The sequence below is a fragment of the Nannospalax galili genome, unplaced genomic scaffold (assembly GCF_000622305.1).
Source record: "Nannospalax galili isolate Female #2095 unplaced genomic scaffold, S.galili_v1.0 scaffold311, whole genome shotgun sequence".
Classification (NCBI taxonomy): Eukaryota; Metazoa; Chordata; class Mammalia; order Rodentia; family Spalacidae; genus Nannospalax; species Nannospalax galili.
Window position 1 is genome coordinate 3571153 of NW_008330298.1, and position 18860 is coordinate 3590012.

Below are 18860 nucleotides of genomic sequence, written 5' to 3' on the forward strand. Positions count from 1 at the left end.
TCCCCAACTGAGCTCCTGTTCTGATCTCAGCTAATTGTCTCCTTAGCCAGACCAAGCAAATGTTGGTGCTGTTAACCCCTTTCTCTCCCTCACAGTATACCATCCTTTCTTGTCTGAGCACAGTGACTCCATGATTTTGAAAATGGCTGCCTTCAGAAGCCCTTGTTGGCATACAGCCACCATGGACCATGTCCCTTCTCACTCAACCCCACCCCATTCTCCTTGTCTGAGTGTTCATACAGAAAGCTTCTCAAAAGTTCTTCTCCCCCTCCCTTAAGGCCCGTTTAGGGGTCATCAGCTTTGTCAGCCATGCTTGTTTGGAGGCCTTTTGTGTGCAAGGCAAACTCTTAAGAATATTTTGCTCTCGTGACAGCTTTCAGTCTGGGTTGTCAGTATTCTATTTCCCTTCATCCCCCATTTCCTAGACAAAGTGAGTTGGACAACAGGAAGAGCTTTATTGAATTTATTTCCTTTGCATGCATAAAATGCTAAGAAAGTGAAAAGAGACTGAAAACATATCAGAATACATTCCTAGGCATTGCAAAAAACCAAACCTTATCGTTAAAAATTGAGCCTTGTTAGTAGTGGAAGAGATATAATTAATGGGAGTTCTCATAGTGAGCACATCCTAATGGAGGTGCAGTCAAAAATGGGGAAGGGTGCTGTTAGGGTTAATCTACTGGAGTTACTCCTATGTTAGAAACATCTATTTAAATGAGCTATTCACTATGGGACCAAACAGGGAATGGAAATTCAATCAATTAAAAACTTAACATTATCAAAAAAGCAAAGCTACAGTATCAGAATAAGTGAATGCTTTACAAAGTAAATGGACAATCCAGCATGTGGCTTACAGTATGTTATTGTACCATCATCAGCAAAACTCAGCATCAACTATTTAAATTAGCTTGAGAATCCCATTGGTTTTCTAGACAACTTTTTTACATGGGGCCTCATCCTGCTCAGAATATAAAGCCACAGAAAGATGTCCAAGGCTGCATTTCTGTTTAAGCAAAGAAGGCACAAAGTGAGGGAAGTAGATATTCTTTAGTTTCTAAGTAAATGAACTAGGTTTAGTGTTAAGGCAGCTAAAAGGAGCTCTCTCTTAATGTTTGCTGGACTCAAGGATTAAAATAAATGGGTAGGATTTGAAAATGGAAGGGGGACCACCAGGGGTAGGAGGGGTTAAGTAGGGATGGGGGATGGGAGACAGAGATGGGGGAAAGGAGAGGGCCAGGTGCAGGTTGAACAAAAACTAAGTATGTATGAAAATGTCATAAAGAAACCTGCTGCCTTTAAGCTAATTTTTAAAACTTTTAGGGCTAAGCATGGTGTTGGATACCTTTAATCCCAACACTTGGGAGGCAAAGGCAGGCAGCTGTCTGTGAGATAAAGGCAAGCCTGGTCTACATAGGGAGTTCCATGCCAGCTGGAGCTACAAGGAGACCATATCTCAAAAAAAAATTTTTTAAAGAAAAAAATTGATTAAATGAAAAGGATATTTAACTTCTGGTGAACGTGACTGATACTCCAGGGCCCCTATACTTTGGATCCTGGCTTCTTTATTTCTGGCTTGAGAACCATATAGAGTAGTAGAATAACATGCAAACAATGATCTTCCCATAGGGAGTCAGTGACAGGTAGGACGGGCACATGCTACTATCACCCAAGTTAAAAGCACTGGGGTGTCACCAGGGATATGTGGAAGCTGTTTCAAGGGGTAGTGGGCTGATGAGTGGATTACTTGTACAAAATTTTTCTTACAAACCTAGAATTGACCCTTTCATTGTACCTTCTCCAAGCCTTTGCAAAACTTGGCTCTTCAACCACATAATTCAGCATTTATTTAGGCCTATAAAACATAAAAGCCAATCTCTAGGCTAAATCACTTGACTCCTCATTAAAATTAATTTATTGGGTTGGGATAAAAATGTTTTAGTTGCTGTAGCAAAATATGATTGCTGTCTTCCTTCTAAGGCACATTGACTAAAGTTAATGAATTCACATTCTACAGCACAGTTTTAATGGTGAAAATGCTGGATTTGAGGATGTTGGCAGTGTCTATACAAAAAGATATTTATGGCTTTTATTTTACTCAGATAATTAAAAGTGTTAAGTCCTATATCCAAGATTATTTTACTTAATAAAAACTGGTCCTAGTAAAGATTATTACATGAGATTACCATAGCTATTTGCAGTTATCACTGAAAATAGGATGCTCCACCCAAAAGCTACTTATTGCATGATCTCTGCTATGTGGCTCCATGCCTTGGCTTTCTTCTGGGCCATGGAGAACCAGACAGGCTCCTCAGGCTGTTGGAATCTGGGTGGAAGATTTAAAGATCTCTTGGTATCTCTTTCCCCAGTAAATGGGCTGCGAAGCATCCTCTGATCTTGAAATGCAACTGGAATCACAGCAAATAACACAAATAAGAAACCCCAGAGGTGCTAGAGTATGTTTAAAAGATAAAATGACATTCACCATGTTTTCACGTTTCCTCTGATCACCCAGCCCTTATTACTTTCTAACTCCTGATCTCTGGAAGTCAGGCTTCTAAAAGTCAGTGCATGGGTAATGTCGTAATCAGTATGTCACAGGGGTAAAATCAGCACGGATGTGGCTACAAACATGGGACGGGCTGAGACATAAATCTTGTAGTTGTAACATTCAATCTTTTGATGGTTATTATTTGATTATCTTTCACTTTAAAATTGTTTTGAATTTTAAAATTTTTATTCCATGGGTATGAGTGTTTTGCCTGCATGTATGTAAGTGCACCCATGTTGCACAATGCCCAGGGAGGCCAGAAGAGGGACTTAGATTCCCTGAAACTGAAGTTACAGATGGTTGTGAGCCACCTTGAGGGTGCTGAGGACTGAACCTAAGTCCTCTGAAAGAGCAGCCAGTGCTCTTAACCACTGAACCATGTCTCTAGCTCTAATTTTCTGACACTTTCCAACTCAGACTAAAAGGGAAACGTACTGTATCTATTCATTTTTATAAATTTCAAATTTTTTTGCCAATCTATGATATTGTATGACATTAAATGACTGAATATTCAATAGATCCACCTTATAAAAGTCCATGCTAAACAATATTATGCCTACTACCCTTGCCTAACAGACTGCTCTATTTCCCAACTCCACTCCCTCCTTCATCGTATTATATGGTTTATTAACTCAGTGGCTTAGAGTAAACCAGTGCCTTTCCATTCTAGTTACACATTAGAATTACCCAGGGCTCTTTTAAAAATGCCAATGTATCTGGGTATGGTGGCACATACCTATAATCCCAGTTTTTGGGAGGCTGAAACAGGAGGATCAGGAGTTTGATGCTCTTACTTGGCCTACATAGCCAAACAACAACAGCCACGTCAATGAAAAACCACAAACACAAAAGAGCAATGCTCATGGCATTCTTGGAACCAACTGAATTAGAATCAGTAGGGATGGGAGCAGGGCCACCTGTCGTTTTTACAAGCTTACTGGTGATTCTGATGTTTAGGAGAGTTGAGAACCACGTGACAGGAGTATATTGCCCATGAGGCATGGAACAGGATAATGGTTGCTGTTTCGTGGACAAACAATGGGTTCCTGAGTTTCTAAGTCTAATTTCTTTGTGAAGGTGATTGATGGAGAAGACAAGGTTAAATGTAAATCCATCTGCTTTTCTTTCTGCCCCTGATGAGAACATCCTTCTGGCATACAACTCTCACTGATGAGGTCACATTCTTTTGTTTAGAATGTAAAATTCATCTTTTATTGTACTTTATCATGACTATGTCCACCCAGAAGTCCATCCTATTTTTGACTGTGCATGTCAGACAGTAGTTGACATTGGTATATTACCCTTGGAAATAGTCAAGCACGCATCTTGATGTGGTCATAGTCTATTATATCCTGTTAATTTTTTTCAACTGTCCATATTTCCCCACACGTCACATGCCTGCTCAGAATATGGAGGGTGTGAAACAAGACTTTTAAATAGTTAAAAAATGATTCAATGGTATTGGGCCTTGAGAGTGGATATTTTTAACAGTTTCATTGAGGATATAGTAGGTAAGAAAACACTGCTTTGCTGGAAAGTAACTTGTCACTTTCCTATTGCATACCTAGCCACAGACTGTTTAAGGGAATGACCACAGTTTTGTGCCTTGACAATTTCTTCAGTGAAGTGAAAGACTAGAAATGCCTCTAGATATTTCCCACTGGACTTACATTAGTTATAACAATTAGATTTTCCTAAAATGACCTAATACCTATTTTTTCTCATGGGACACAAGAAACTCATGAAACTGATTTATATAATAAGAGAAATGTATTAACTTATCTTGAAACCACAAAAGTTTCACAAAATTCCTCCAGGGCTATTTTTGGTGGATCAGAATTTATGCCTTTACCTGATATTTCAGATTTAGGCTGCTTTGTCTGTAGCCTATCCTGTGCAGGGACAGAGGAAGAAAATCTTCTTGGTAGGTCTTCAATTTCCTGTAATACAAAATGAAAGTGAAACCCTTGTAAGTTCTGACAATAAAGACAGCAAATTACTTAGGTGATCACATGGTGCAAGCCCTGCCCTGGGTACTATATGGTCAACAGTAATAATAATAATAAGATAAACAATGTACATATAGATATTGATGCAGAAGTACATCTAGATAGAAGTATATAGATATAGATTATATATCACTGTACAAGAAAGGGCAGCAATAGAGTTCTTTGGCTTTGGAATGTATTATTATTAACAAAATCTAAGTTGGCTCAAGTTTAACACCTTTTAGACTTGGAAGAAAAGGTTGTGTAATTATACGAATGGTATAAATAAAATAATTATTTAGATTGAGCACAATCGTCTCCAGCATTCTACCACCACCTAACAGTAAGCTAACAGAATGTGATAGTTAAGGACAAATACGATCAGTTCACTGAAGTAAGCTCTGTAGGATTTCTGCTTTCTACTTGTCGCTATATCAGTCACCTTCACAAAGAAGTGCTTTTTCCATTAGGAAACGACATAACTGTAGGTCTTTAAAAAATATTTTCTTTTAATTATTTTTATTTTACATGTATGAGTGTATCGCACCCATGTCATGAAATGCCCATGGAGGGCAGTGGATCCACTGAAACTGGAGTTAAAGAGAGTTGTTAGCTGCCATGTAGGTGCTGGGAATCAAATCCGGGTCCTCTGTAAAAGTAATAACCACTGAGCCATTTTCCCTGCCCAGAACTGTAGGTCTTTAAAACCTTTTTATAATTTAGGCCTTTTTAAAATTTTTATTTGTTTATTTATTTGTTTATTTATTTATTTATTTATTTATTTTTTACACCCACTTCCCAGACAGCACCCTCCTATAGCCTCCCTGCCCCCACTAGATCCCTTATACTCTGATATCCCTGCTACTGTCTGCTGTGTTGTCAGCACCCCCAGTCATTCCCCACTACTTACCCTTCTCGTGAATCTAGTCAGCCTATCTAGAGGGCTTTGTTTTAGGAGGGTCAGCTGTTCCTCATCTAGCGGTAATAAGTTGTCAATATTCCTTTGGATAAGATTGGGGTCTGCTGTTCATTTTCCCAGATCTGTGCTGGGTTACTATCTGGGAATCCCTTTGGCCGCCCGGCCAACAACTCAAAAGAAAGTATCGCCTGTCTGGCATTGTTGCTTGTTATGTTGCCTTTAGGTATACATATGGTCTCTTATGAAATTATATTGGCCCCTTTAATCTTTGGTTATACTTTCCTTTTTGGTGTTTAAGGCCATACATTTGGTCCAGATAAACCGATTTATTTTTACTCTTAAGGTCATTTGAGGATCTGTTCCTCAGGGGTCACATGGGCTTGGGAGGAGCCCCTGGCTCCTTTCTTTTACCAGTTCTGCCTATGTGAAGATAAGTCAAAGGTCCTGCTCAACCATGGTTGGCTTCACTTGGAAGCATGAAGGAAATGATTCCTCTGTGTTGACCCTCCTCTTTATAGACTGGACACTGGTTCAAGTCCATCTGGTGGGGTCTCCTCGGCCTCCTTGATCAAGAGGACAGGTGACCGACCACCATTATAGGACATTTTGAGAGATTCTCATAGTTCCCTGGAACTAGTCGACCTAGGAGGGCAAGGAGCAAAAAGTGTCCTTTATGTCCCTCTGACCAAATTATTATATCTACATGACAAACAGTAATTAAAAATACCAGACTGGCGGAACTAACCTTGGGTGTTTAACAGACATACTTTGAGGCCTATAATAATTTAGGCCTTTTAAATTAACCTCTACACAATTATTTCAAATCAATGAGTTTATACATACTAGGGTTATTTTCCCCCTGACATAAGATTTAACTAAATTGGACTTTACCCTTTTATGATCTCTCTTTCACTTAAATACCAATGATATAAAAGAAAAGATCCTTAAAGCAAAAAGTTAAATTAATCCACAATTCCCTCAATAAATTTAGTAAACACTTAAAATTCTAGACCCTTATGTGTGTGTGTGTGTGTGTGTGTGTATGTATGTGTGTGTAAATTTAATGTTTTCTTGAGTCAGTTTTTTGTAGTTTTTCTAAGAAGAAAGCAAGGCATCATTCCATGCTCTCTGATCCACATCTAGTCTATTATGTAACATTTAAAAACTTATGAGTAGGTGCTAAACTAAACCAAATCAATATATAAAAATACAGACATCAACACATAAATGTAAATATTTAGGGACTGATATGGAAAAACATTCATAAATGAAATGTTGGATGAAAAGAAACTACGTGGTCACCATTTCTCCACGGTTTCACTTTCCAGATTTAGTTATCCATGGTCAGCCACAACGCAAGAATATTAAATGGAAAGTTCAACAAATAAACAATTAACAAATTGAGCACTATTCTATCCCATACCCATTGTGTTGTGAGTCATCTTGTCCAGCATCCCGACACTGTGTATCCTAATGCTACCTGTCTGTTACTTAGCTGTCTTAAGTATCTGATGGCCTGTGATGGTATCAGACTACTTGTGTTAAAATAACCATTATTTATCTTAGTAATGGCCCTGGAAAGTGCAGGAGTACTGATGCTGGCCATCACAAAACAAGAGAGAGGACCTATAAAATGCTTCCATTAGTTGAACAGGCAAAAATTCTCTACATACTAAGGAAAGAAAAAAAAATCTTGTACTAAAGTTGCTAAAATCTATGATAAGAACAAATCTTCTAATTTTGAAATTGGGAAGAATGCTGGTTTTGAAGCTCAGATTTGAAAAACTACAACCACAGTGCATAAGTGTTTAATAATTCATTACTATATGCAGTTATACACAGCCACAGGAACTCTTGTAATGTATCCTCTGCGGTTACAGGGACCTACTATATTTATATATTTATAGTTTGATTTAAAGTTATAAAAATCATATGCACATACTTATAGGCATAGTCATTCAATTTTTATCCCAGTGGTTATCTTTATTCTTTTCTGTTACTGGTTTTTATGGTGGTGGTAAAAATTAGGACCCTTCCTTCCTTCCTTGCTCCCAAACAGAGAGGGCAGCATGTAGCTGGCATATGTCTGGCATTGCTGCAATGGAACTTAGTGACTCCACCAACCTTTTCTAGTGCTTGCAGGGTTAGCTCATATGCTACCTCACATCTAGGTTCCTTGGTCTCAGCCCTGGCTTCAGCTCTGCTCCTAGGTCTTTCCCCATAGCTCCTCTGCTTCTGTTTTGCCATGGATATCCAAGATGGTTCTGTAGTGGTATAATCTGACTTTGATCCAGGGGGCTTTCCTGAGAAAGGAATGAAAGAAATTAGAACCGAGGCAAGGCAGGAATGGTCTTCAGTTTGGTTGGAGTTTGCCCATAATAATGTTCTAAATAAACAGGACCCTTGTTCATTGTAAAACCAAAAAGAAAAGAAAAAAGTACCAATTAAAGAAGGGCTATTCTCTTTTGTACCCATCCTACAACCTGGAAAGCCAGTAGTTCCTTGAATAGTTAAGTAACCATACATAAAAGTGGGCATACTGTCCCTTAGTGAACCCTTTACTTCCTTTATCTGTCCCTCTTCCCATCTCCAAATCAGAGCAAGACAATAGTTGACAGGTGGGCTGAGAAATTTCCCAAGAGGTTAGAGGCTCAGACCATTAATGTAATTCATCCAACTTTAAGGAAAATCATATAGAATTTGTTACTTTTTTATCCCTCATGAAAGTGTGTGGTGGTGTAGTGATATAAGTGTGATCAGAGGTACAGACAAGATTGTATGTGGACAGAAGTGAAGGTTCAAAGGTGTTAGGAGAGAGTAATACTCAAAAGTCCACTTTGCTCTGGATTCTTAGGCATTTAAGGAGGCATTTAAGGTGAATGAAGCCAGGAAAGTACACGTATTTACAGTAAATTGAGATCTTTAGGCTAAGAGTATGAACATACTGTTTTTAATGAGCCAGATTTTAGTGATGCATGTGCTTGTTAAAAGGGACATAATAGCAGGAAAATTATTTTGAGGAAAGCACAAGATTCCGCCCAAAAGTATTATGTATATCAGACAGATGGAGAAGGAAGGGGAGATGATCATGTGCCTATTAATGGGAAGTAAACAGATATTCTGACTGGTGCTTCTGTGGGAAAAGGAAGATTCAAAATGAGTTACCTCCAAATCTATTAATGCAGAATGGGGCACCATCCCACCTCCAAATTCACAAACCAGGCCTATCAAAGTAACAGTGCAGTTGGAAGGCTAAAATAGACTTCAAGGCCCATCTATTCTAAGGCTTTGCCTTAGAGTTCTTCCCTCTAATTGGTACCTATTTGCCATCTGGAGAGACAGAACTCTCACCTGGAAGCCTGTAAACTCCTTGCTTCTTGACACTGCCTTCTGGTTTGAGTCTGCCCTGCAGCTTTTCGGCAAAGCTATCTGTTGAGCTGGGCTTCTCCAAGGTTCCATGGAACCCTTGGGAAGAACTTTTTCTCATGCTCTGTTCTTTGTTTATTAAGGATAAAATTGGGCCAAAGGGCACCGAAGGAGGTGGGGTTACATCTTCTGTTTTCTCATAACCTTTCTCACTCTTCCGTGGGAGGACTGGTCTCAGTCGGACTCCAAAGACATTTTCTATATCAGCTTTGCTGGTGCTTAGGATTGGAGGACTCTTATCTCCATTAGGACTCTTAGGAACTTCCTCCTTAAAGTAAATGTCCCTAGAAATAGATGCTTTCTGGGTAGGAACAGCAGTGAATTTGCCAGGTTTGATAGTAGAAGTTGGGGTGCTCTTAATGAGCTCTTCAAAGGCTTGGATGCGTTCCTTGGTTTTCTTTGGAGAAGCTGAGCTTTTTGGCATGTACCTGCTACCACTACCCTTCTCAGAAGTGGTTCCTTCAGCAGCAGCACTGGTGGAACTTGGAAAAACATGTTGCTTATGATACTCAGAGATTCTGAAAGCCTGAGTAGGCTGACTGGGAGTCAGATGCTCCTCAGGAGGGCTCCATTCCACAGGAACATTCACAGAGGCTGCTGATAAAATGGGTGGCTGCAATTCAGACACATTTAAGGCTTGAAAAGGCTGTGTGGAAGGCAGCTGTCCTTCAGCTCTCTTCCAATCTTCAGGATAACTGACAGAAAGTGAGGCTTCCTGCCTGTACTCAAGCATCTCCAATGGCTGGGAGAGCTCCCTCGCAGACATCTGACCTTTTGAACTGCTCCACTTCACAGGGACACTCTTGGAATACGACAGAGCTTCTTCTGGCTCTTCAGGCCTTCCAGATGACTGGAAAGGATGCTTCATAGGCAGTTTCTTCAAAAGAATGTCTCCTTTGGAATCATCACCCCAGTGAGATAAGAATTCTTGCTCCTCACGTTTAGGCTTTATCAAACCTTTGGGAGGGTGACTTTGAGGCAGAGGTTTTGCATAAATGGCCGTGTCCTCGGGAGGGCTCTCTGAAAAGATTTGCTCTGCCATAAACTTCACATATGTCTTGGAAGGAGCTTTAGTAAGCTGTGGTTTTTTAGAGCTGTCTTTTTGAGCAGTGGCATTCTCTAGACGTGCGGTCAGCTCTTGAACTTTCGATCTCATTAAGAATGGGGTGGGACATTTGGGGGGAAGCGGCTTCCAAGAACTGCTTCCCTTAATAGCAGAACCCTCAAAACTTGAGGCTATTTTAAGGACTTTATGTTTGATAATGGCTTGGGAGGGATGTCTGGAAAGCTGCACCTCCCTAGAAATGCCCTCTTCTGTGGCAACACCCTCTGGATTTGAAAAGTGTTTCTGCTCAAATTCAGGACCCAGGCATAGCTGAGAAGGGTATTTTGAAGGCATTGGCCCCACAGGACCACTCCATTCTCCAGAAGCTCTCATTGAACCTGGGGCAACTTCTTTGGCTTCTGAACTCATTGGGGGCTGAGAATGATGTCTGCGTGGCCTCAGCTTCACAGACGTGCTGTCCTCTGCTATATAGTTCTCTGGATCTGCAGATACTCCCTCCTTGAACATAGGGATTCCTCTTGACTGTGAAGGGAATCTGGAAGACATTGGTTCCACAGAGCGTCTCTGCGGTGCAGAAGTACTCACTGACTTTTCAGAGACTGGTTGCTTGATTACTGATCCCATCAAGAGCTTAGGGGGAATTCTGGGAAGTAATGAAGTGTCTGGGGAGTCAGAGATTTGCTCAAATGTAGGGGTTGGCCTTGGCTGTGAAGGGCATCTGGGAGGAACTGGCTGCACAGAAATGTTCTCCTCAGCCTCGGAGCTTTCTGTAACTGCAGAGACGTGTTTAAATTTATGGGCAGAGGTGCTCATTGAATCTTTGGTCATCTGCAGCTGGGATTTGGTCTTCACTAAAGGCTGAGAAGGAGACAGCGGTTCCATCAGAGTAGCATCTTCAACAGAGGTGCTTTCTGAGATTTCTTGGCCTTGAGGATTTGGTAAGGCCTGGGAAGAAGGCAATGGGTTTGTGGAAATGACCTTCGCAGCAATGCTCTCATATTCTGAAGACACACTTTGGTAAACTTTAGGTTGTATCATAGACTGAGAAAGATGAGAGAGCAGAGGCTCCATAGAGCTGTCCTCTTCAACAGCTATGCTTTCTGGCAATGAAGGCAGCGGTTGATTTGCTTGATGTTTCACCCATGGCTTGAAAAGATGTGCATGAGGCCTTGGATCCAGAGAAATACCTCTCTCAGAAGCAGATTTCTGATACGGAGGATGTTTCTTAGAAGACAAGGGCTCCATAGGAACACTTTTCTTAAGTGCAGCACTTTCTGCACCCAAAGATACTTCTTTGATTTTGGGTCTCACTGAGGGTTGGGGAGAATATCTGGGAGGCTGGGTATCAAGGCTTTCCTCAACAATAGCAATCTCTGGGCCTGAAGAGACTTCTTGCTCAAATATTGGTCTGGTTGGAGGCTGAGAATGATGTTGGGGAGGTGGTGCCTCCATAGAAACAATTTCTTCCATGGTTGTGCTGTTTGGATTTGAGATGTCCTGCTCAACTTTGCACCTTATTAGGTGCTTAGAAATCTTTCTGGGAAGCACTGGCTGCATAAAAGTGTTTCCATCATCAGCCATGCTCTCTGGATCTGCAAAGGCCTCACGTTCAGATTTAGGATTCATCCATGACTTCACAGTGTGGCTGGGTGGCACTGGCTCCACAGCTTGGCTCTCTCCTGTAGAAATGCTCCTTGAAGTAGAGGCTTGCTGCTGAATAGTAGGACTCACGGTGGGTGGAGAAGGGTATCCGGAAGGCTTCATCTTGCCAGAAACACTCCACTTTTTTGAAGTGCTCTTGGAAACCAAGGACACTTTGTTTTGGCCTCTGTGCTTAGGCTGCTTAGGGTGCTCAAGAGGCTGATCTCCCTCTGAGCTGCTCATATCCTCAGAACTTTTGTACTTCTCAATGTAACTACTTGATTTGGTGGAGACTTCTTTTTCTTCAAACCCCTGTAAGGCCTGGAAATGGCTTTTGGGGGCCAGCTGGTCTTCAGGGACAGAAGCCATGATAAAACGTTTTGAGTCTGAGCATTCTTCAAACTCCAAGGACTGGGAAGAGTGACCAGATGTCACTTCTGCAGAACTTTTGTGCTCTTCTGAAGAACTTCGGGGATCTGAGGAGGCTTCTTCAGTTTTAGGTTTTCCTACGAACTGGGAAGAATATTCAAGAGGCACCTGCTGCTCTATATTGCTCAGTACCGTATCTAAACTTCTTGTTTTAAGGAGGATTTCTTTATCTTTAGGCTTCCGCGTGGCTTGGGAAGACTGTCCAGGAACCAGCAGTACCTCAGAACTACTCTCGTACTCTGAAGTACTCTTCGACTCTGAGGAGGCTTCCTTTTCTTTAGACTGTGTCAAGGACTGGGAAAAGGTTCTCTGAGGCCACCTCTTCATGGAAACTTTACCTTGTGCTGTAGTACTTGTCATTCTGGAAGCACTTCTTGGAAAGGTCTGTAAAACATTTCTGTGATGCTTTTCTTTGTATACACTTGGGGCATCCAAGGCTAACTCCTTTCTAGAGTGAAATTTGTGCAAACCAGGTCTGGATGGTTCTTCCTCTTCTGACGAGATATTAGAAGGATGCATATGAAGCTGGGCCTCTGCCGCCCTTGAGACTGTGGTCTCTTCCTGGGTTGTACGACTTCCTGCCCATGGCAAGAAATAAGCTTTATCTTTTATCTTCTTGGTTCCAGAAGCCTCATCTCCATGGTGTGGTGGTGGAACACTCGCCATGGACCCTTCCACATCTTGAGGGATAGGTTGTGCTGCTGATCCTCTTTTGGTTTCTAAATCTGCCCTTTTTCTTTCAATATCTCTTTTATCTGAAAACACCTTCTGAGAAGCAGTGGTTTCTGCCTCTGGAGCTGTGAGCTGCCCTGTGACTTGCTTTTCCATTACATGTTCCATGGAAGAGTGCTCCCCAGAAGCCTTCATTTCGGTAGGTGTGAACTTAGCTTTAGGACCCATATCATGCATTTGAGTGGACTGTGAGAGGCCTCTTTCTATGTATCCCCACTCATCTTTTGTCCTTCTATGTCTTCTGCCATTTCCTTCTAAAATTGAGTACTCTGTGCTTATGGCAACATGTGTAGTTGGAGCCTGATCATGTGTTCTCTTTTCCTGACTCGCAGTTTTGCTGCTCTGCTCCTGGTTTGAGGTTCCTGTGGAAAATACGAAAAGGAAAGGAGAAATGCATGTGCTTTAGCCTTCCTGAAAGAAGGAGACTCTTCCCTGACTATGTTTGCTACCTAATTCCCTATTATGAAGAAGCATCAGCTATGCAGTAGAGAGAGTGATACACATGCAAACCAGTTCTTTGAATATATGCAAAGCAATACTTTGAACACCAGCAATTGCATCAAGTCCAGCACATGGTAGGTAGCAGGGGTATAGACTGCTGCTTTCTCTTTTTAATTCCATCTCCAGGTGGCAGACCCCCTGTGGCTTTTCTTCCCTCAACAGTCATTCAATCTCTAGCTCCACCTAGTGGTTTCATATGCAGCCTACAGCACTGAGAAGAGCTGGTTATGTTCTGACTCAGGCCCTTTTTGTGGAACACCATCCAAGGTATGTGCCCCTATGGGTATTGACTCAGTTTTGTGTATGAAAGACACAAGTATAAAAATATAGATTACAGGGCTAAACAGATGGTTCCGTGGTTAAAAGCACTGACTGCTCTTGCAAAGTACCCGGGGTTTTGATTCCCAGCATCCACGTGGTGGCTACGAACTGTCCTTAACTCCAGTTCCAGGGGAATCCAACGCCCTCTTCTGACCTCTGTGGCATTGCATGACATGAGATTACTTTCTTAGTCTATCTTCCTTTCTCCCTCCCCGCTTCTCTTCCTTCTTTGCAAGTTTTGTGGGGGGGGTGTTTTCCTTGGGAAAATGTGTTTAAGGATACCCTGTCTCTGAACCCACATGTAAAATCATTTGTGACAAAACTCTGAAATAACTGCTCAAATTAATTGATGGAACCAAAAGTTTATTTTATAAAGTATTGCATGAAATTAGCTTGCAGTTAGATGAAGTCAAAATCCACCTGTGCACACATACAAACACACAAATTTTTCACTGTAGTGGCATTTGTTTGGAAATTGGATAGATGGTAGCTGCCAAGAACACCTGGCTGCAGTAGTGCAGAGCCCTTGTAGCCATGGATATGGGAACCGGTCTCACTGGGAATACAAAAGCACTTGCTCTGTATTGGAAGAGAAAGGTAACATCTACTAAAAAAATTTTTTTTGGCCAATCCGGTTATTCCTTTCTTATTCTGTTGTTGAATTTGAAGAATGATGAATGGCACCTCACTAGCTGCATTCACACCTCTGGGCTTAGGGCAGAATTCATCATGTACATTAATCTGAAAGGACTGAACACATTTACAAACAACACCTCTCTGGTTAGAAATGCATTTAGATAGGAAACAAACCCATGTGTGATCTTTCTCTAAATCCTACACAAGTATTAATTTGCCAATTTAGATAAAGAATCCTGGACTACACTTGTGTGCATCTTAAGTTGAAAGCCCTAAGAGGATCACGGGCAGCAGACCTGGGGCCTTCTTGTCTGTAGCTCCTGCCACACTGCTCTGTGCAGTGAAGCCTGTGATACACGTTTCTGAGTGACAGTGAAGATGTACCAACCTGTGCCATCTCTTTTCTTCTCCTTTTGGTCAGCCTGTTTTGACTTGGTTGTAGCCTTTTCTTTAGAAATCCCTGGAAGGTGTGGTTCTTCCTGCTTTGATTTCACCTAAAACAAAGGTGTTTTGTTTTAAGAGCTTGAATCTAACAGACGTGCTCCTCAGGGGTCCTTGGAGAAAAGCTCATTCATGCTAGGTTAATAACAATACCTATGAAGACGGAAATTATTTCCAAAGACATCCATCAAGAGGACCGTGGGGGATCATTTACCTATTGGAAGTGATTCATCCAGATCTGGAGTTCCTATTCTCCAAAGACATGCTATAGGATCACTCTAAAACACTTCTGAATCCCACTGGAAGGCCATAAGTCTGAAAATGAGGCTTCTGGGCCTGACAATAATCATGCATCTTGGCAACATTAAAATCTTCAGGTTTACTCCTTTGGACCATGAACCATATTCAAATTTTATTTGGCTTATTTTCAGGAAATTTAGTGAAAGCGTGAATTACATATGCCTTTCTCCAGCTCAAGAGAACAAATTGCACTGGGGTCTTTTTGGGTGGGAAGATGGAAAAAAGATGAAAGACCCCTACACTGGTTTAGTAGGGAACAGAGTTTTCTTATTATTATAGTGATGCTCTGGGAATAGCAGAGTAGCTGCACACTGCAGTGTTGGGAATATGCTTAGCATGAGTCCTTATGACAAACATCTAAAGGCTAAAATAAACTTCTTTAAACTTCCATTCAAAATGTTTGTGCAGGGGCTAAAGAGATGGCTCAGTGGTTAGGAGCACTGGTTGCTCTTGCAGAGGACCCGGGTTTGAGTCCAGCTCCAGGGGATCCGATGCCCTCTTCTGACCTCTGCAGATATTGAGCAACATGGGTGCACTTATATACATGCAGGCAATACACTCATGCACCTAAAAATAATAAATATTTTTAAATACCTGTGCAAACAAACGTGGCTCAAATCATTTAATTTTGAGTAAATGAGGTCAGATGAAACTAGAACCAGATTCAAATCTCTTCCCTATTATTTACCATTTGGGTGACTTTGGACAAGTTGTTCTCTAACACTCTGTATCTACATCCTTAATATCATGAATCAAGGTCAGGACTCTTGTGAGATTTTCAGGAAGAAAGTAGTGGTGGTCCTTGTACCATGAAGAATTCCAGGTGTATTTATATGCATTCATGTGGCAGGGACAGAGTCACAGGGACAAAGTAGATGTTCTGGCCTTCTCAGAAGGTGCTGCTCAGACCTTTGCTCAAGTAGGCTATGTAGAAAGCAGAATTCCAGAAGGGTTATATGAAGTCTTTCATTGTCAATACCCTGTCACCCAAGTTGTGGCGAGGTCTCCAGGAGCATAATGCATATATAGGTTTGCCACCTAGGTCCCCCTACTCCTGTAACTGCCCTCTCAACTCATATTTCATCCATGTTTTAAAAAATACTATTTATTATTTTTATTTTAAGTGTATGAATGTACTTCCTCCTTGTATGTAAGTGTATCTGTATTGTGCATTGCCCACTGAAGTCAGAAGAAAGCATTGAATCCCCTGGAACTGGAGTTACGGATGGTTGTTAGCTGCCATGTGGGTGCTAGGAATCGAACCCAGGTCCTCTTCAAGAGCAGTCAGTATTCTTAACTCCTGAGCCATCTCTCCAACCCTCATCCATTTTTGAAAGTAAAATTGAGATGTCTAAGGTAGGGACAATTTTGGTTGAGTACCTGAATTTTTGTACATTAAAGTGTCTGTCCCTATAAAATGTGCTACACAATCTTTTCATCTCTTCCATCTGTGATTTTTTTTGTTGTTGTTTTTTGAGACAGGGTTTCCCTGCAGCCCCAGATGGCCTAGAACTTGTTATGTACACCAGGCTGGCTTTAAATTCACAGAGATTCACCTGCCTCTGCCTCCTGAGTGCTGATATTAAAGGCATGTGCCGTCATGCCCGGCACCTGTCTGTGATTTTAGATATCTTAGTTTTAGCCCAAAATACTCAAGAAATTGCTTGTTTAAAGAGTTAATTTTTCAACTGACACATCCTTTTATTTAGACTCTTAATTTTTTTGGTCTTTTTGAGACAGGGTCTCCCTGTAGCCCTAGATGTCCTGGAACTCACTATGTAGACCAGGCTGGCCTTGAACTCATAGAGATCCACCGGCCTCTGCCTCCCAAGTGCTGGGATTAAAGGCATGTGCCACCATGCCACTCTTAATTTTTATTGAAAATATTTTACAAAATCATTGGCTCTCTATTTTCTTTAAAGTTTTACTATATTTATTTATTTAATGTGTTCATGTGCACATAGCCATGTGTGCATGCAGTTCAGTGTGTGTGTGTGTGTGTGTGTGTGTGTGTGTGTGTGTGTATCTATATGCAGAGGACAACTTGCAAGAGTGAGTTCTCTCTTTTTACCATGTGGGTTCTAGGGATATAATTCAGATTGTCAGGCTTGGTGTCAGGTGCTTTTACCCACTGAGCCATCTTGCCGGCCCCTAGCTAGTTCCCTATTTTCTTTTTTGTAATTTATCTATTACTTTTGTCTTATGTGTGTGTGTGTATTGCCTGCATGTAGGTAAGTGCACCCGTGTCGTGCAATGCCCATGGAGGATAGAAGAGGCTGTCAGATCACCTGGAACTGGAGTTATGGACACCTGTTAGCTGCCATGCGGGTTCTGGGATTCAAACTCAGGTCTTCTGCAAGAATAGTCAGTGTTCTTAACCGCTGAGCCATTTCTCCAGCCCTAGTTCCCTGTTTTCTTAAATATCAATTGAGGATTATAATAACATTTCTTGATGAATTGGACAAATAATGCGCATGTTCTACTACACTAGAGTATGACGTAGTGGCATCCTGAGGGATCTACTGAGGCAGCAAGATTCCTGGCCTCCTAAACTAAATGACTCCAGGTTGTTTCTGTCATTTTTTATTGTCATCAGCTGCCATTTCTTTTTCTTGTCAGCTCTCTCTCTCTCTCTCTCTCTCTCTCTCTCTCTCTCTCTCTCTCAGGAGCCGTTTACCTTGTTTTTTGAGACAGGGCCTTGTGTTTACCAATGGCTTTGGGTTTAACAAGGAGGCTAAGTTTGCAGGCCAATGAGCCATTAGGGATCCTCTTATCTCTGCCTTCCCAGCACCATGTTTGTAAGCATGTGCCACCATGCCCATCTTTTTTTCATGGGTGCTGGGGAATCAAACTCAGGTTCTCATGTTTCGTGATAAGCACTTTACAGACTAAAGAATTTCTGAGCCCTGTTGCCATGGGGTTTTTTTGTTTTGTCTTTTCGAAGCAGGGTCTCCCTGTAGCCCCAGCTGGCCTTGAACTCACAGCGATCTGCCTGCCTCTGCTTCCCAAGTGCTGGGACTACAGATGTGTGCCACCACACCCGGCTGCCATGTTATTTTTAATTTTTAAAAAGGTTTATTTTTTATTATATGTATATGAGTGTGTCTGCGTGTGGGTCTGTGTATGTGTGAATGCAGGTACCCACAGTATTTAGAAGAGGATGTCAAATCCCCTGGAGCTAGAGTTACAGGTAAGTTGTGAGCCACCAGACATGGGTACTAGGAACTGAACTCGGGTCCTCTACAAGAGCAGTATGAACTACTAACCACTGAGCCATTTCTCCAGCTCCTATTGCCATATATTTAACTCAATATATTTCTTTAAATATAGCTCTAGCTCTGCTTGCTAGAAAGTTCTGTAGCACAGCTCTGTGGCTACCAAGTGGAGGAGGCCTTTGGAATTGCTGGAAGACTGGTCTTCAAATGAGTGGAACAGTGCTATAATTTGTGACTCATGAGCCTTATGTGATTAATAAGTAATATAATCCTCATCCAAACTAGGCTTGAATATCCTCTACAAAGAAGACTAGGGGAATTCCAGATGGTAAAACAGTAAGCAAATTCTGCAGGGTTAAGTCAGCATTTCTGCTTTCTACATTCCCTTTCATGGACGTTCCAAATGGGATGTCCCATGCAACATGTGCAAGCTTGCTTACCCCCTGGGAGTATCAAGGCTAGGACAGTGCTCTATACATTGCCCTCTCTACTTAGGGTATGGATCATCCATCAATCATGTCCAACCTGTGGCAGGCTGCATGTAGCCATATGTGGCCAAGGATAGCTATGAATGTGGCCCCACACAAAATCACATGTTTATTTAAAACACTGTGAGATTTGGGGGGTGGGAGGCTAATAGTTTGGTAATTCAATAAATGATGATGGCACTTCACAATGTCAAAAAAAAGTTGAATAT

General features: G+C 41.5%; 1 protein-coding gene across 1 annotated transcript in view; it reads right to left on the reverse strand.

The window, feature by feature from the left end:
- Positions 1-2127: 2127 nt before the first annotated feature.
- Positions 2128-18860, reverse strand: part of Kiaa1210 (KIAA1210 ortholog) — a 36190-nt gene continuing 19457 nt past the window's right edge. Inside the window, exons 6-11 of the mRNA XM_029568832.1 lie at positions 14596-14701; positions 11550-13111; positions 8807-11444; positions 7580-7758; positions 4401-4488; positions 2128-2405 (exon numbers count right to left, since the gene is read on the reverse strand). Of these exons, the coding sequence (XP_029424692.1) occupies positions 2236-2405; positions 4401-4488; positions 7580-7758; positions 8807-11444; positions 11550-13111; positions 14596-14701 (4743 nt within the window). The 3' untranslated portion in view covers positions 2128-2235. The remainder of the gene's footprint in view (positions 2406-4400; positions 4489-7579; positions 7759-8806; positions 11445-11549; positions 13112-14595; positions 14702-18860) is intronic.